Raw genomic sequence first — 14,796 nt, forward strand, 5'->3', positions numbered from 1 at the left:
TGTTCCCAGTGCTCTAGTTTCCCTGGGCCCTTATCTTCTCATTTTGCTTTAGAGTAACTGTTGGCTTTGTGGTCTCATGTAGATTTTTTTTAATGGAGCATTGTACTCAAGGTAATGTCCTTTAGATTGTGCCAATCTGTTATTTTGATAAAAGGTGGCCTCAGGGAATAGTTTTTGTTCAAGGTTTAGAGTATCTCAGGGTAATAGTCTCAGAGTCCTCTAGTCTCAACTGGTCCAGCAAGTCTTGACTTTTTAAGAATTCTGTTTCACATTTTTTTCCTGTCAGGCTCTATCTATTGTAATGCTAGTCAGGCACCACCTAGTTCTTTTGGTCTCAGAGTAGATGAGGCCATGTCTCCTGCAGGCTATTAGCCCTACAGACTAGTTTCTTCACTGAGACTTTGGTTTCCTTCTCTTTTGCACCTGACAAGTAGAGACCAACAGCTGTATCTTAGATGGCTGCTTGCAAACTTTTAAGACCCCAGATGCTACTCACCTCACTAGGATACAGAACATGAGTTTTGTGAGCTCCATTATGCTAACTGAGTTGTCCCATGAGACTAAGGTCCTACGCCTTCAAACTCAGAAAATCAAGGGTAGGGATCTTTGTATTGTTCACTGTTGTACTCCAAGTATCTTGAACAGTGCCTGACCCACATATGTGCTAAATTATTATTTGTCGAATGTATAAATGTTAAACAAAAAATTATTTGTTATTAGTGACGAATCTGTGAAACATTTCAAAACATGGAGGAACCTCGAAGGCATTATGCTGAGTGAAATTAGTCAGAGGCAAAAGGACAAATATTGTATAAGACCACTATTATAAGATCTTGAGAAATAGTATAAACTGAGAAAAACATATACTTTTGTGGTTACGAGGGGGGGAGGGAGGGAGGGTGGGAGAGGGTTTTTTACTGATTAATTAGTAGATAAGAACTGCTTTAGGTGAAGGGAAGGACAATACTCAATACATGGAAGGTCAGCTCAACTGGAGTGGACCAAAAGCAAAGAAGTTTCCGGGATAAAATGAATGCTTCAAAGGTCAGCGGAGCAAGGGCGGGGGTTTGGGGACCACGGTTTAAGGGGACTTCTAAGTCAATTGGCAAAATAATTCTATTATGAAAACATTCTGCATCCCACTTTGAAATGTGGCGTCTGGGGTCTTAAATGCTAACAAGCGGCCATCTAAGAAGCATCAATTGGTCTCAACCCACCTGGATCAAAGGAGAATAAAGAACACCAAGGCCACACGACAACTAAGAGTCCAAGAGACAGAAAGGGCCACATGAACCAGAGACCTACATCATCCTGAGACCAGAAGAACTAGTTGGTGCCTGGCCACAATCTATGACTGTCCTGACAGGGAGCACAACAGAGAACCCCTCAGGGAGCAGGAGATCAGTGGGATGCAGACCCCAAATTCTCATAAAAAAACCATACTTAATGTTCTGACTGAGACTAGAGGAATCCCAGCAGTCATGGTCCCCAAACCTTCTGTTGGCCCAGGACAGGAACCATTCCCGAAGACAACTCATCAGACATGGAAGAGACTGGACAGTGGGTAGGTGAGAGATGCTGATGAAGAGTGAGCTAATTATATCAAGTGGTCACTTGAGACTGTGTTGGCATCTCCTGTCTGGAGGGGGGATGGAAGGATAAAGAGAGTTGGAAGCTGGCAAAATTGTCACGAAAGGAGAGACTGGAAGGGCTGACTCATTAGGGGGAGAGCAAGTGGGAGTATGGAGTAAGGTGTATATAAACTTATATGTGACAGTCTGACTTGATTTGTAAACGTTCACTTGAAGTTCAATAGAAGTTAATAAATAAATAATTAGCTGTTATTATATTATTACCATTACTATTCCAAGCCTGGTTAGCCACCAAATAACCTTTTCATCCCATGTCCTTCATGTAACATAGCTTTCCATATCTACCTTTAGAAATGCTTTTAGCATGTGATAGCATGGTAGTACAGTAAAAGCAGACTCTGAAACCAGACAGCCTGAATCTGAATTCTGGCTGTGTCACTTACAAGTCTGAAGACTTGGAGCAAGTTAGTCTTTCTGTGCCTATATTTCCATGAGGTTAATAGAAAAATTAATTAATATATGTGAAATGCTTAGAACTTGTAAGAGCACTATACAATTTTTATTAAAATTACTGTTTATGTTAAGGTGTAATCCGTACTAAAGGCTGTAGTCTTTGATCCTCATCAGTGCTTCAAGTCCTCTTTGCTTTCAGTAAGCAAGGTTGTGTTATCTGCATATTGCAGGGTGTTAAATGAGTCTTCCTCCAATTCTGATGTCATGTTCTTCATATAGTCCAGTTTCTTGGATTATTTGCTCAGCATACAGACTGAATAAGTATAGTGAAAGGATACAACCCTGACGTACACCTTTCCTGATTTTAGACAATGCAGCATCCTCTTGTTCTGTTCAAACCACTGCCTCTTGGTCTGTGTACAGGTTCTTCATGAGCACAATTAAGTGTTTTGGAATTAACAACATGCGATATGCAGATAACACAACCTAGCTTGCTGAGAGTGAGAGGGCTTAAAGCACTTACTAATGAAGATCAAAGACTACAGCCTTCAGTGTAGATTATACCTCAACATAAAACAAAAATCCTCACAACTGGACCAATAAGCAACGCCATGATAAACAGAGGAAATATTGAAATTGTCAATGATTTCATTTTACTTGGATTCACAACCAACGCCCATGAAAGCGGCAGTCAAGAAATCAAATGCCTTATCGCATTGGGCAAATCTGCTGCAAAAGCCTCTTTCAGGAGTTAAAAAGGAAAGATGTCACTTTGAGGAGTAAGGTGTGTCTGACTCAAGCCATGGTATTTCAAATCACTTCACGTGCATGTGAAAGCTGAACAATAAATATGGGAAACTGAAGGAGAACTGATGCCTTCGTAGTGTTGGCGAAGAATACTGAATATACTGTGGACTGCCAGAAGAACAAATCTGTCTCGGAAGACATACAGCTAGAATGCTTCCTAAAACCAAGGACAGTGAGACTTTGTCTCATGTACTTTGGACATGTTATCAGGAGGGATCCCCGGAGAAGGATATCATGCTTGGTAAAGAGAGGGTCAGCAAAAAAGAGGAAGACCCTCAATGAGATGGACAGACACAGTGGCTGCAGTAATGGGCTCAAACATAGCAACGACTGTGAGGATGATGCAGGACTGGGCAGTGTTTTGTTCTGTTGTGCATGGGGTTACTATGAGTTGAAACTGACTTGAGTGCACCTAACAAAAAACATTCTGTAACTCTTTTGCAGAATGTAGGCGAACAACCAAATTCATAAGTCTTCATTACTAATCATATTTAAACATATCAATTCTTCTCTTTTGCCATAACTCATAGTAAGTTCTGTAAAACAGCGGTTTCTAAACTTGGCTGAGGTATCAGCTGGAAATGCATTTACCTACAAGGAACAGGATTTCTTATCATCAGTAGATTATGCAATTAGATGTTTAATTATCTCACAAGAATTCTAGAGGTAGGTGAGCCCAGGGTTCATTAGTTCGGCAGGTTAAAAATGTCAGGGCTCTAGATCACTGTCGCTGCAGCACATCTGGTTTCCCCACCATGGCTGCGAGGTCTAGACGTCATGTCTTCTCACAACCGTATTCAGGCAGGAGGAGTCGTGAGAAAGACGCTTTTTTTTTTTTTTTTAATCAGTGAAGTAAATCTTTCCCAGTATCTCCCAGGTTCCCCTCACAAAGCCACTCCTAGTTGCAAAAGAGGCTGTGAAAGACAGAATCTGGCAAATGAGTGCTGTATTACGGTAGATTACGGTAGAGAGAAAGGAGGTGTGCACCAGGTTTGGAACTCCTGTAGTAAATCACTGTGATGTTTCAGAATATGTAATGCAGTCTTGATATTCTGTCAAATATCAAAGTGTGGTTAAATTAAACTGATTCATTACATTAAAATAAAACAAGGCCTTCGCCTCATTTCTACATGCTAAATTCCAATAAAAAATAATTTTTAGGCTGTTGTGTGCCATCAAGTTGATTGCAAGTCATAGCGATTTTATAGGACAGAGTAGAACCGCCCCAGAGGGTTTCCAAGGAATGGCTGGTGGATCTGAGCTGCCGACCTTTTGGTTACCAGCCTGAGCTCTTTTTAGGTTAAACCAAACCAAAACCCACCGCTGTTGAGTCGATTCCGACTCATAGCGACCCTACAGGACAGAGCAGAACTGCCCGAGTTTCTAAGGAGCGCCTGGTGGATTCGAACTGCCAACCTCTTGGCACTTAACCACTACGCCACCAGGGTTTCCTCTTTTTAGGTTACAAAGGATAATTTCTAAAGAAATATACATTAACTAAATATAAAAACTGAATTTCAGTCTGCTTAATAAAACAAAAAACATTTCTCCTAGCACTGAAGAACTAATGCAGCTGTTAGCATATGGCATGTGGTGATGCTCTTTGTTAAATTTCTCTTCTAGTGACCTGAGGAATTACAATTCACTCAGATAGGAAGGAACTTAAAATGCTAGGTCTAATTATAATGTGACTGGCACTTTGGAAACAAAAGTTGCATAGTCTAGAAAATAAATTTATATATAAAAAGGCAAGTTACATAAATTTATGGGGGGTAAACTTTCTGTAAGACTGTAAGCTTAGAATGTTGAGACTTCCAAGTACTGATCATGGTATCTCTCTCCACTTACTTTTGTTTCTGTTTTCTTCAATGTATTAATAAGATTTCATATTTTGTGACTAGAGTTCTTGAGTATATTTGTTGCTTTATTCCTTGGTACTTTATGGTTTTTGATGCCACTGAAATATCTTGGTCTATGCTTTTTTTATGCTAAAATATATTGAAATACACTGACATTACTCCTCCGAATACTTCAGTATGCATTTCTAAAATAACAATATATTTAATAAAAACGATTCCTTAGTATCATCTATTACCCAGTCTATATTTAAATTTCTTTAATCGTCCGCATTATTTCAACAAACACAAAAATCAAAGAGTCAATAAATATAAAAAGGGACTCAAGCTTATCAGAATCCAGGGAAATGCAAACTAATGAGACAAGGAGATATCATTACACAAATACCCAATGAGGAGAAATTTAAAAGTCTGACACTAAATATTGGCAAAGATAAGGAGCAACTAGAACGTATCTGTGGGAAGAGGCCTCTGGAGAAAGTCTGGCATTATTATATAGTAAAGCTGAAGGTGCACCTACCTGATGCCCCTTCTACTCCTAGAGCTATATCTAACAGAAGTGCACACATGTGAGTGGCCGGAGACATGTATAAAATGCTTATGGCAGTATCGCTTATAATAGGAGACATCTGACGTCTCAAATATCTGTCAACATTAGAAAGAAAAAATAAACTGTGGTGTATGCACACAATGGAATACTCCACAGTAATGTAAAATAAACACATTACAGCTCTTAACAACAGTGCAAATGAATTTTACAAATTTTATGATGGAAAAAAAGAAGAGGTACAAAAGGACATGCATAGCATGTCCGTTCATATAAACTTCAAAACTAATGCCTGCCACTTACTTTCAAATGATTCAGCCAACCAGATGTACATAAACATTTATCTACGGAGTCCCTGGGTGGTGCAGTTCTCAAGTGCTAACCGAAGGGTTGGCGGTTTGAAGTCACCAAGAGGTACTTCAGAAGAAAGACCTGGCAGTCAACTTCTAAAAGATCAGTCACTGAAAACCCTATGAGTATAGTTGTACTCTGACACGCGTGGAATCATTCTGAGTTGGAAATGACTCAACGGTGAACTGTTGGTTTCTGTTTTTTATTTATCCATAGAGAGATAAAGGTACCTGAGCAATGCAAACAGTTTGCACTCAGCTACTAACTAAGAAGTTGGTGGTCTGAATCCACCCTGCAGCATCACGAAAGAAGGTCCGAAAGATCACAGCCACTGAAACCCTATGGAGCAGTGCTACTCTGAAACACGAGGTCAGCGGGAGTTGGGGGCCAACTTGAGGGCAGCGAACAACAATAATGTAGATAAAGAAAATGTGGCAAAATGTTCACATTTGGTAATCTAGGGCAAGGGTATACAAATGTATATTGTACCTATTTTTGCGACTTTTCTGTAGGTCGGAGATTTTTCAAAGTAAAAGATAGGCAAAAAGGTGAAAAAGCAGAGAAAGTTAATTTATATTGTTTAGGAATACACACATGAATAGTAAAACTAAAGAGAAACAATATCAAAATTCAGGATAGTGTCAACTCTGGAAAGAAGGATGAGCTGGTGGCAAGGAAAGGCCACATGAGGGGATTCTGGTGCCGACAGCTTCTTCTCCTGGGTGACAGATGTATGAACTTTTCCTAACAATTATTTGATAAACTATACTTAATATAGTTTTGCATTTTTTCCTGTATGTATATTTCACAAGAGGAAAAAAGGGTAAAATGTGGTAAGGTATGCAAAAGTATTTTCACAGAAAAACTGCTATACATTCTTTATAAAAAAGTAACAGTGTTTTTGCTTTATAGAGAGCAAACAAGGGGCTTTTTCAGTGTGGACTGCTTATTTGAGATCAATCCATCAAAATGTAATTACTGAGGGCTTTTTTTTTTTTTATTGTGCTTTATGTGGAAGTTTACAAATCAAGTCAGTCTCTCATACAAAAATTTATATTCACCTTGTTTTTTTATATAATCCTAGTTGCTCTCCACCCTGTATTCCCGTGTCCATTCAGCCAGCTTCTGTCCCCCTCTGCCTTCTCATCTCCCTTCCAGACAGGAGCTGCCCACATAGCCTCATTTGTCTATTGAGCCAAGAAGCTCACCCCTCACCAGTATCATTTTCTGTCTTATAGTCTAGTCCAATTCCTGCCTGAAGAGTTGGCTTTGGGAATGGTTTCAGTCTTGGGCTAACAGCAGATCTGGGGACCATGACCTTCGGGGTCCTTCTAGTCTCAGTCAGACCATTAAGTCTGGTCTTTTTTCATGAGGATCTGAGGTCTGCATCCCACTGCTCTCCTGCTCCATCAGGGATTCTCTGTTGTGTTCCCTGTCGGGGCAGTCATAGGTTGTAGCCGGGCACCATCTATTTCTTCCGGTCTCAGGCTGATGTAGTCTCTGATTTATGTGGCCCTTTCTGTCTCTTGGGCTCATAACTACCTTGTGTCTTTGGTGTTCTTCATTTGCTCCAGGTGCTGAGGGCCAATTTTCAAGGCTAACAACATAATAATGTCTTTTTATATTTACATGAGGTAGTTCTTATGTAACCATCAATTCTGAATCATTTTTAGTTTGATATTAGGTAATAGTTTTCTAAATAATTCCCATGCATTGTAATATAATATCTCAACAGTCAACTTTGGCAAATATTCTAGCATACGCTACTTACAAATTTATTATAAGAAAACTCTGGACAAAAGCTTTGTGATCACTCAAATTTTATCACTCACAACTTATGTTATCCATGTATAAATTGTGCCTATTTTCTACAGGTTTTCCAATTTTACAATAGTTTTTTGTAAAGCCTTCAAAGTCACAAGTTGGTCAGAACTTCATATTCTCAGACTGACATTTAATGTACTTATATTAGTTCACTTGATTGTCTTCTTCCGTGTCAGCTAAATCAATATCAAAGTCTAAATCACCATCACTTTCGTCTTCATTTCTTATGCAGCTTCTTCTATGGTTGGTACTTAGATTATTTTCAAAATTTTCTGTCTTTTCTGATTCTTTAATAAACCTAATGATGGAAGAAAAAAAACTTCTAATTATTTTTCAGGCTTTCATTATGTAACAGGGTAGCTTAAAAAGGCTGAGTACTACATTTCTTGATTAATAGGAGCCCTGGTGGTGCAGTGGTTAAGAGCTACAGCTGCTAACCAAAAGGCTGGCAGTTTGAATTCACTGGCCACTCTTTGGAAACCCTATGGGGGCAGTTCTACTCTGTCCTATAGGGTCACTATGAGTTGGAATGGACTCAATGGCAATGAGTTAATGAAATAAGTGTATAGGAAAAGATCCTTGAAGATTAACTCAAGATCCAACCAATTATACTGTTGTCCATAAAGTAGGCTCAAAGAAACTAATTATATGACGTCCATAAAAGAAAAAATATATATAAAGGGAGTAATTCTCTTGTAATGGATCATTCTTTTTTTCCTAAAAATATAAAATCTCACTTTTATTATAATGATAGAAAAATTCAACAAGTATTTTCTTGCCAGGTAGAAAAAAAATCTACATTAGGGTGATATACAGCAACTTAAACTCTAAGAGTTACTGAAGGTTTCAATAAAAGAATATTCACGTGTCAATTACTAAAAGAATTCCAAACATAAAATACTCACGGAGTAACAATGTCTTCTTTCTTTCCACATTTAGCACAAACTTCAAGTTCACAAGCACAAGGTCTACACATTATGTGATAAGGGTCCTTCACTGTCTTTTGTAAACATTTAACACTAAAAGAGGAAAAGAAAATCAAATATTAATTCTTTTTTGCTAATTAAGATTTATTTGATGAAGTAAGAGGTGTCATAAAAATTTTCATCATAAAATTTTTTGTCATTCTTGTGTGTTTGTTTTAGCTTTCTAAAAAGCTTTACCTAAATTACTCTGGCATAAAAATAGATTAAAAAAAAATTATATCATTAGAACACACATGGATAAACTTCTAAATAATCCTAAAGGATTATTTCACAATGGATTAGGTCGCAATGCTTTTTGGCTTCAGTTAAAAAAGTTTTAAAATAATTTTAAAGAATGAGTCTGTCTTGGTTAGGTTCATCTGAGGCTTCGAAAAAATTAGAGTACGTTTTCATTTTTATGAAGATCTGTTTCTCACTAGGGATCCCTGGGGTAAACCAGTAAGTATCCAAACTACCAATTCAAGGATAAATTTTTATTTACGGACTGTTCACGTTAAAATTTACATATAAAATAGGTTTAAAAATGAGACATCAAGTTTGAAATCTAAAGTCAAAAGACTCTAGATTCTACATTCTCTATCCATACAGTCCCAAGAACAAAACAACCGAAACAAACCCACGGCCGTGGAGTCGATTCCAACTCACAGCAACCCTATAGGGCAGAGTAGAAGTGTCCCATATGGTCTCCAAGGAGTGGCTGGTGGATTTGAACTGCTGACCTTTTGGTTAGCAGCTGGGCTCTTAACCACTGCTCCACCAGGCCCCAGTTCCAAGAACAGTGACTCTTAAAGAGTAATCATGAAATACCTGCATCCAAAACCAAAAACCAAACCCAGTGCCGTCGAGTCGATTCCAACTCATAGCGACCCTATAGGACAGAGGAGACCTACCCCATAGAGTTTCCAAGGGGCACCTGGTGGATTCGAACTGCCGACCCTTTGGTTAGCAGCTGTAGCACTTAACCACTACGCCACCAGGGTTTCCAATACCTGCATAGCTTACTAAAATGCAGATTCCTGGGTTCCATCCACAATTTATATAATCAGAATCTCTGGGGATGAGTCCCAAGAATCTGTGTGTTAAATGAGCTCAAGTAATTCTCATGTACACTACCAGGACAGTCCTTCACCTAGATCAAAGTAATCCTGCCTTGATATTTAAGTGGGGGTTTTCCAGTGTTCCCAAATTTGGTCGAGACTGTGATGGTCAATTGAGAGAATGCAATGAATTCTGGAGCTGAAAGGAAATTAGGCTCTTTTCAAACTCAAATTCATCCTGAAAATTAGTTAGGTTTTGCTAGGCTAGTAGTTCTCTGATCACAAACAACACCTATATTACAGCAAGGCAAGGGTGTGTATGTACATGTATACATACACACATTTAGAACAACATTTTTCCTTTTTATAAACATGAAATAAGTTAATTACAAAGAAATTTCAGAGGTTCATAGCTTCCCAGTTTCTCTGTCACAAAAGCAGACCATAGTGTGCCTTCTCTTTCTAAACTCTTATCCAGGTTTTCTGTCCGCACGGGGAGTAGAGCGAGGGGAGGTAATTGTTTCTGCATGTTTTTTCCTACCTCAATACGACATTTACCTATCCAACGAATTTTGATCTTAAGCACAGAATGGTTTGGATATTATTTCAATCATAAGAGATAGTCATTCCTAATTGTCATAGAAGTTGTAAAGTATCTTAAAACATCTTTAGAAATAACTGTAAATTCTGAACCATTCCTGGAGATTTTCTATTATAAAATACACAGTAAGGAAAAACTTTACATTCACATAAATATAATTTTTTTCTAACATACTTTCTCTTGAAATGGCTGCATTTTGAACATTTTGTGAGCCCATTGCTAAGAAAACTTCCGGGTTGCTAAAATGATGATGGTTTTACCATCTTTTCATTTCTCTATGAAATACAACTCCCAGAAACAATAATGACAATTATACCACAACTAATCATTTAGGACATCATGCTTGGTAAAGCAGAAGAGGGTTAGCGAAAAGAGGACGGCCCTCAACAAGATGGATTGACACAGTGGCTGCAACAATGGGCTCAAGCATAACAACGATTGTGAGGATGGCTCAGGACCACGCAGTATTTCATTCTGTTGTACACAGGGTCACTATGAGTTGGAACCAACTTGTCCGCACCTAGCAACAACAACAATCATTTAGTTGAAACTGTAGCTAAATAAAAACACAGGTTATCTCTATAACCAAGTACATAAAGTTTACTGACAAAAGAGGTAGCAATATACTTTTTAAAAATATCTACATGTTTATTTTTTACAATGGTAAACACTCGGGGAAGCTACAGCATGTGAGAATGCCAAGGGGTAATCTGGGCCACTAGAAGCTGGAAGAGGCAAGAAAGGATGTTCCCCTAGAGCCCACTGGGAGAGCGCACAGTCCTGCGAAAGCCCTCAATTCAGACATCTAGCCTCCAGAAGGGTGAGAAAACAAATCTGTTCTTTATAGCTACTTGGGTATTCCATTATGGCAACCCCAGGAAACGAAGATGGAGTTTATGAAACTAAGATGGTTTAGCGAAAAACACAAAAGGGAAGAAAAAGCAATGAAAAGCTAATAAATGTTCACTACGTATTTAAGAATGGAAATCAAGGGCAGAACTTAAGAGTTTTCAGTGGAACATTGTAAGCAGTGGGAGATATTATTTTGAAAACAAAGGAGCGGGAAAGAAAACTGGTTTGGGAAACCAGAGACTTAGATTCTAGCCCAGCTCTGACATGTCCTTGCCACATAATCTTGTGACAGTCACCTTAACTTCTTTGAGTCTCATTCTTTATATCAGTAAATAAAAGTGCTGGCACCTTAGTATGAACAAAGGCCAAAAAAACCAAACCCGCTGCCACCGAGTAGATGCCAACTCATAGCGACCCCATAGGGTTTCCAAAGCTGTAAATCTCTGTGGAAGCAGACTGCCACATCTTTCTCCTGCAGAGCCTCTGGTGGTTTCCAACCACTGACCTTTCCATTAGCAGCTGATTGCTTTAACCACTGTGTCACCAGGGCTCCTATATGAACAAAGGCAGTGGCACCAAAGTATACTAGTAATTGTTGCATTCTTCACCTCCACAAACTCATAAGAACCAAAACCAAAAAACTCATAGACTTTGATGACATCTTTAGTGATATTAACACATATGATTTTTCCTATTGTATAATAAAATATATCATCATTTAGAAGGTCTGAATAATTCCGTAAAACAGTATTTTCCAAATGACCCCTGCATGAAGTTACAAATTCATATATGGGTAAAAGACCCATTCAAAGTACAAAACAGACTAATGGATTTTAGCGTAACAATGTACAGAGTTCATTGATGTACTTTAAATCCCACATAGCAACTAACCTTTAAGAAACTATCATTTGTTGAAATGTGGTATAGCATCAAAGAACAATTATCTGAAAAGGTTATTAAAATGTACTCTTTTCTTTTCTAACTACATGTTTTTGTGAGGCCAGATTTCCCTCATTCACTTCAATTTAGAATGTAAAAGCAGATTTGAGAGCTAGCTGACTTCTGATTAGCTAGATATTAAAGGGAAACCCTGGTGGCGTAGTGGTTAAGTGCTACGGCTGCTAACCAAAGGGTCAGCAGTTTGAATCTGCCAAGCGCCCCTTGGAAACTCTATGGGGCAGTTCTACTCTGTCCTGTAGGGCCGCTATGAGTCGGAATCGACTTGACAGCAGTGGGTTTGTTTTTTTTTGGTTTTAGATGTTAAAGGGATTTGCAAAATGCTACTCAGGATGTTTTTTTCCAAAAAGTTATTTTTCATTAAAAATGTTATTAACACAATGAGTATATTTACTATTTTTAACATTTCTCAGTTTTAATATCTATTACTGTAAACATCAATAGGTACAACTTATATAAGCCTGCATAAACAAAGCTCTTGGGGAGACTCAATAATCTGTAAGAGTATAAAGAGATAGTCCTGAGGACAGAAAGTTTGAGAACGGTCAATCTAGGCGATAAACACAAAGGGGAAAAGAGCTGTATATTCCTCGCACTTGCTAGAAATAATAGGCTTTATTTTGCTCTATTACAACTTTGCTGGCACTGTCTTTGTTTCCTGATTATGCTATTACGCTTTAACCTTTACCATACTTCAGCTTCACGTGTAGGACTCTCATGTATGTGATGACTAGGTGCTTTTGTAAACAGTGAGCTGGTGCCCCACCCTTGAGGTACAAGAAACAGAAACAACACTGACAGAGTCCCTATAGTCACATTTCCTGCCGTGGCTCTAAATAACCTGTGCTCAGCATGGGAAGATTCTGAAACCACATCATGAAATTATACCATATACTACTTAAAAAATGCTTTTAAAGGAATAATATCCCCAAATTTCAAGTACTGTGAGTATAAGATGTTAAATTTCACTTCCCCAACTTCTAAGAGTATGTGTTTGAAAGTAAGTAGAGGGGCTGTACTACCTTATTGCAGTAATTTTGATTAGAATAATTCTTAAGAATACAAAACATTAATCACCAAAAGTAGTTTAGAAAAAAGGAGAAGATGGAAATTTTAAATCAAAGTTTGCTGTGTTAATCAACATTAATGGCAAAAAGTAGGTTTCATGCACAGGGGAACAAATGGTGGAGGTAATTAAAGCCCTCCCCTTTTACCCTCCAAAATATTAAGACCAAGATTCCAGGCAAGAATATGGCCAGGGTTTACAGTCAGCATATGCTACATGATGGTGTAAAGAGGAACCTGTGACCAAAACTCCACTTTACGTCATTTTAATATTCCTGGAATATGGTGACATAATTCTTTTATTACTAAGCAATCTTCATGGCCTCAACCTATTATAAAAAATGCTGGAACTGAGATACATACCATCTCTAGTTCTTATTCATGAAGTCATGCTGCATTACAGGAGGAAAAGGTGTCCAATCACAGGGCTTTTCCTCAGCTACTTATGGTACACTTTTACCAAGTTTATAGAGGACAGGGGCCAGAAGGTCAAGAAAAAGAAACTGTTAAACTATAGTTGAACCTTTTACCGTCTTTGACATTCTGCTTCGAGTCTGGCAGATAGCATATACTGTTCAACTGTGTTCATCCCAGTCACGTCTGCCATCACAAACTTACGTAAATAAACTACATAAAGGTATACATATAGAGAGAGGACTAGGCCATGTCTTAGTTGCCTAGTGCTACTACAACTGAAATACCACAAGTGGATGGGTTTAACAAACAGAAAAAATTTATCCTCTTAACAGTTTAGAAGGCCAGAAGTCCAAATGCAGGGTGCCAGCTCCAGGGAAGGTTTTCTCTCTCTGTCAGCTCTGGGGGAAGGTCCTTGTCAACAATCTTTCTCTGGTCTAGGTGCTTCTCCGCACAGGGACCCAGGGTCTAAAGGTCATGCTATTCTCCTGGTACTTGTTCCTTGGTGGTATGAGGTTCCCATGTCTCTCTGCTTGCTTCTCTCTTTTACTCTCAAAGGAGATGGACCTAAAACACAATCTAATCTTGTAGACTGAGTCCTGTCTTATTAACATTACCTGCTGCTAATCACACCTCATTAACATCACAGAGGTGGGATTTATCATACATAGGAAAATCACATCAGATGACAAAATGGGGGACAACCACAGCTGATAATGAAAGTTTAATCACTAAATATCCCTTTCTCCTGTTGTATTTCAGAAGAGTTTTTTTTTCCCCCCTTCCTAAATTATTGCCTCCTTCACAGCAATACAGGGTCGCAATGAGTTGGAATCGACTCGACGGCACTGGGTCACAGCAATATGTAATCAATTTTTCACTGGTCCGGTAAAGTGATTTCTAATGATGTATTCATTTCTAGTAATGCATTGTTTTCAGTAAAATTGACTGGAATGTCCCCTGGAGTTTGGTGTAAAATTTAATTCCGCACTTAAAAATTCCAATCCTTCCCTCTTAGCCAATAAAGTTTATAAAATGTAATGAAAACAACTGGTATTAACTTCACTTCCATATTTCCAAGTCTAATGAGTAAGTACAAAAATGATGTTTGAAACATGGGCAAGATAGGAAGGGGTCTGGATACACTGGATACAATCCGATCACTGTTTAGTTTAAGTGGCAACAATCATCCATAGAAAGCTAGTCTTTAGGCAATAAACATGTAAATGAAGCATCTGATTTTTACTACAACCTTTTAGTTTGTTTCTTCTTGCCGTATGTGCCAATCTCAAGGCACTCTACTTTATTCAATACTTTTTAGCTGTTTCTCTATATAGAATACCAACGAGTCCAGAGCCTTCTCTGGCTATGATTCTACCATACACAAAAACATAGAACTTTCACATTTCCATTCTAATTACCAGTTTTGATAGCACCAATGCTTACTAATACTT

At 38.3% G+C, this 14,796-nt stretch overlaps 1 protein-coding gene across 2 annotated transcripts in view; it reads right to left on the reverse strand.

Annotated features, from left to right (window-relative positions):
* Positions 1-6,572: 6,572 nt before the first annotated feature.
* C9H9orf85 (chromosome 9 C9orf85 homolog) overlaps positions 6,573-14,796 on the reverse strand; it is a 47,750-nt gene continuing 39,526 nt past the window's right edge. Inside the window, exons 3-4 of one of the 2 annotated variants that reach the window (XM_003407390.4) lie at positions 8,336-8,449; positions 6,573-7,728 (exon numbers count right to left, since the gene is read on the reverse strand). In XM_003407390.4, the coding sequence (XP_003407438.2) occupies positions 7,575-7,728; positions 8,336-8,449 (268 nt within the window). In that variant the 3' untranslated portion in view covers positions 6,573-7,574. The remainder of the gene's footprint in view (positions 7,729-8,335; positions 8,450-14,796) is intronic. The other variant, XR_010322969.1, reaches the window with a different exon arrangement.

The sequence above is a fragment of the Loxodonta africana genome, chromosome 9, assembly GCF_030014295.1.
Source record: "Loxodonta africana isolate mLoxAfr1 chromosome 9, mLoxAfr1.hap2, whole genome shotgun sequence".
NCBI classification, from domain to species: Eukaryota; Metazoa; Chordata; class Mammalia; order Proboscidea; family Elephantidae; genus Loxodonta; species Loxodonta africana.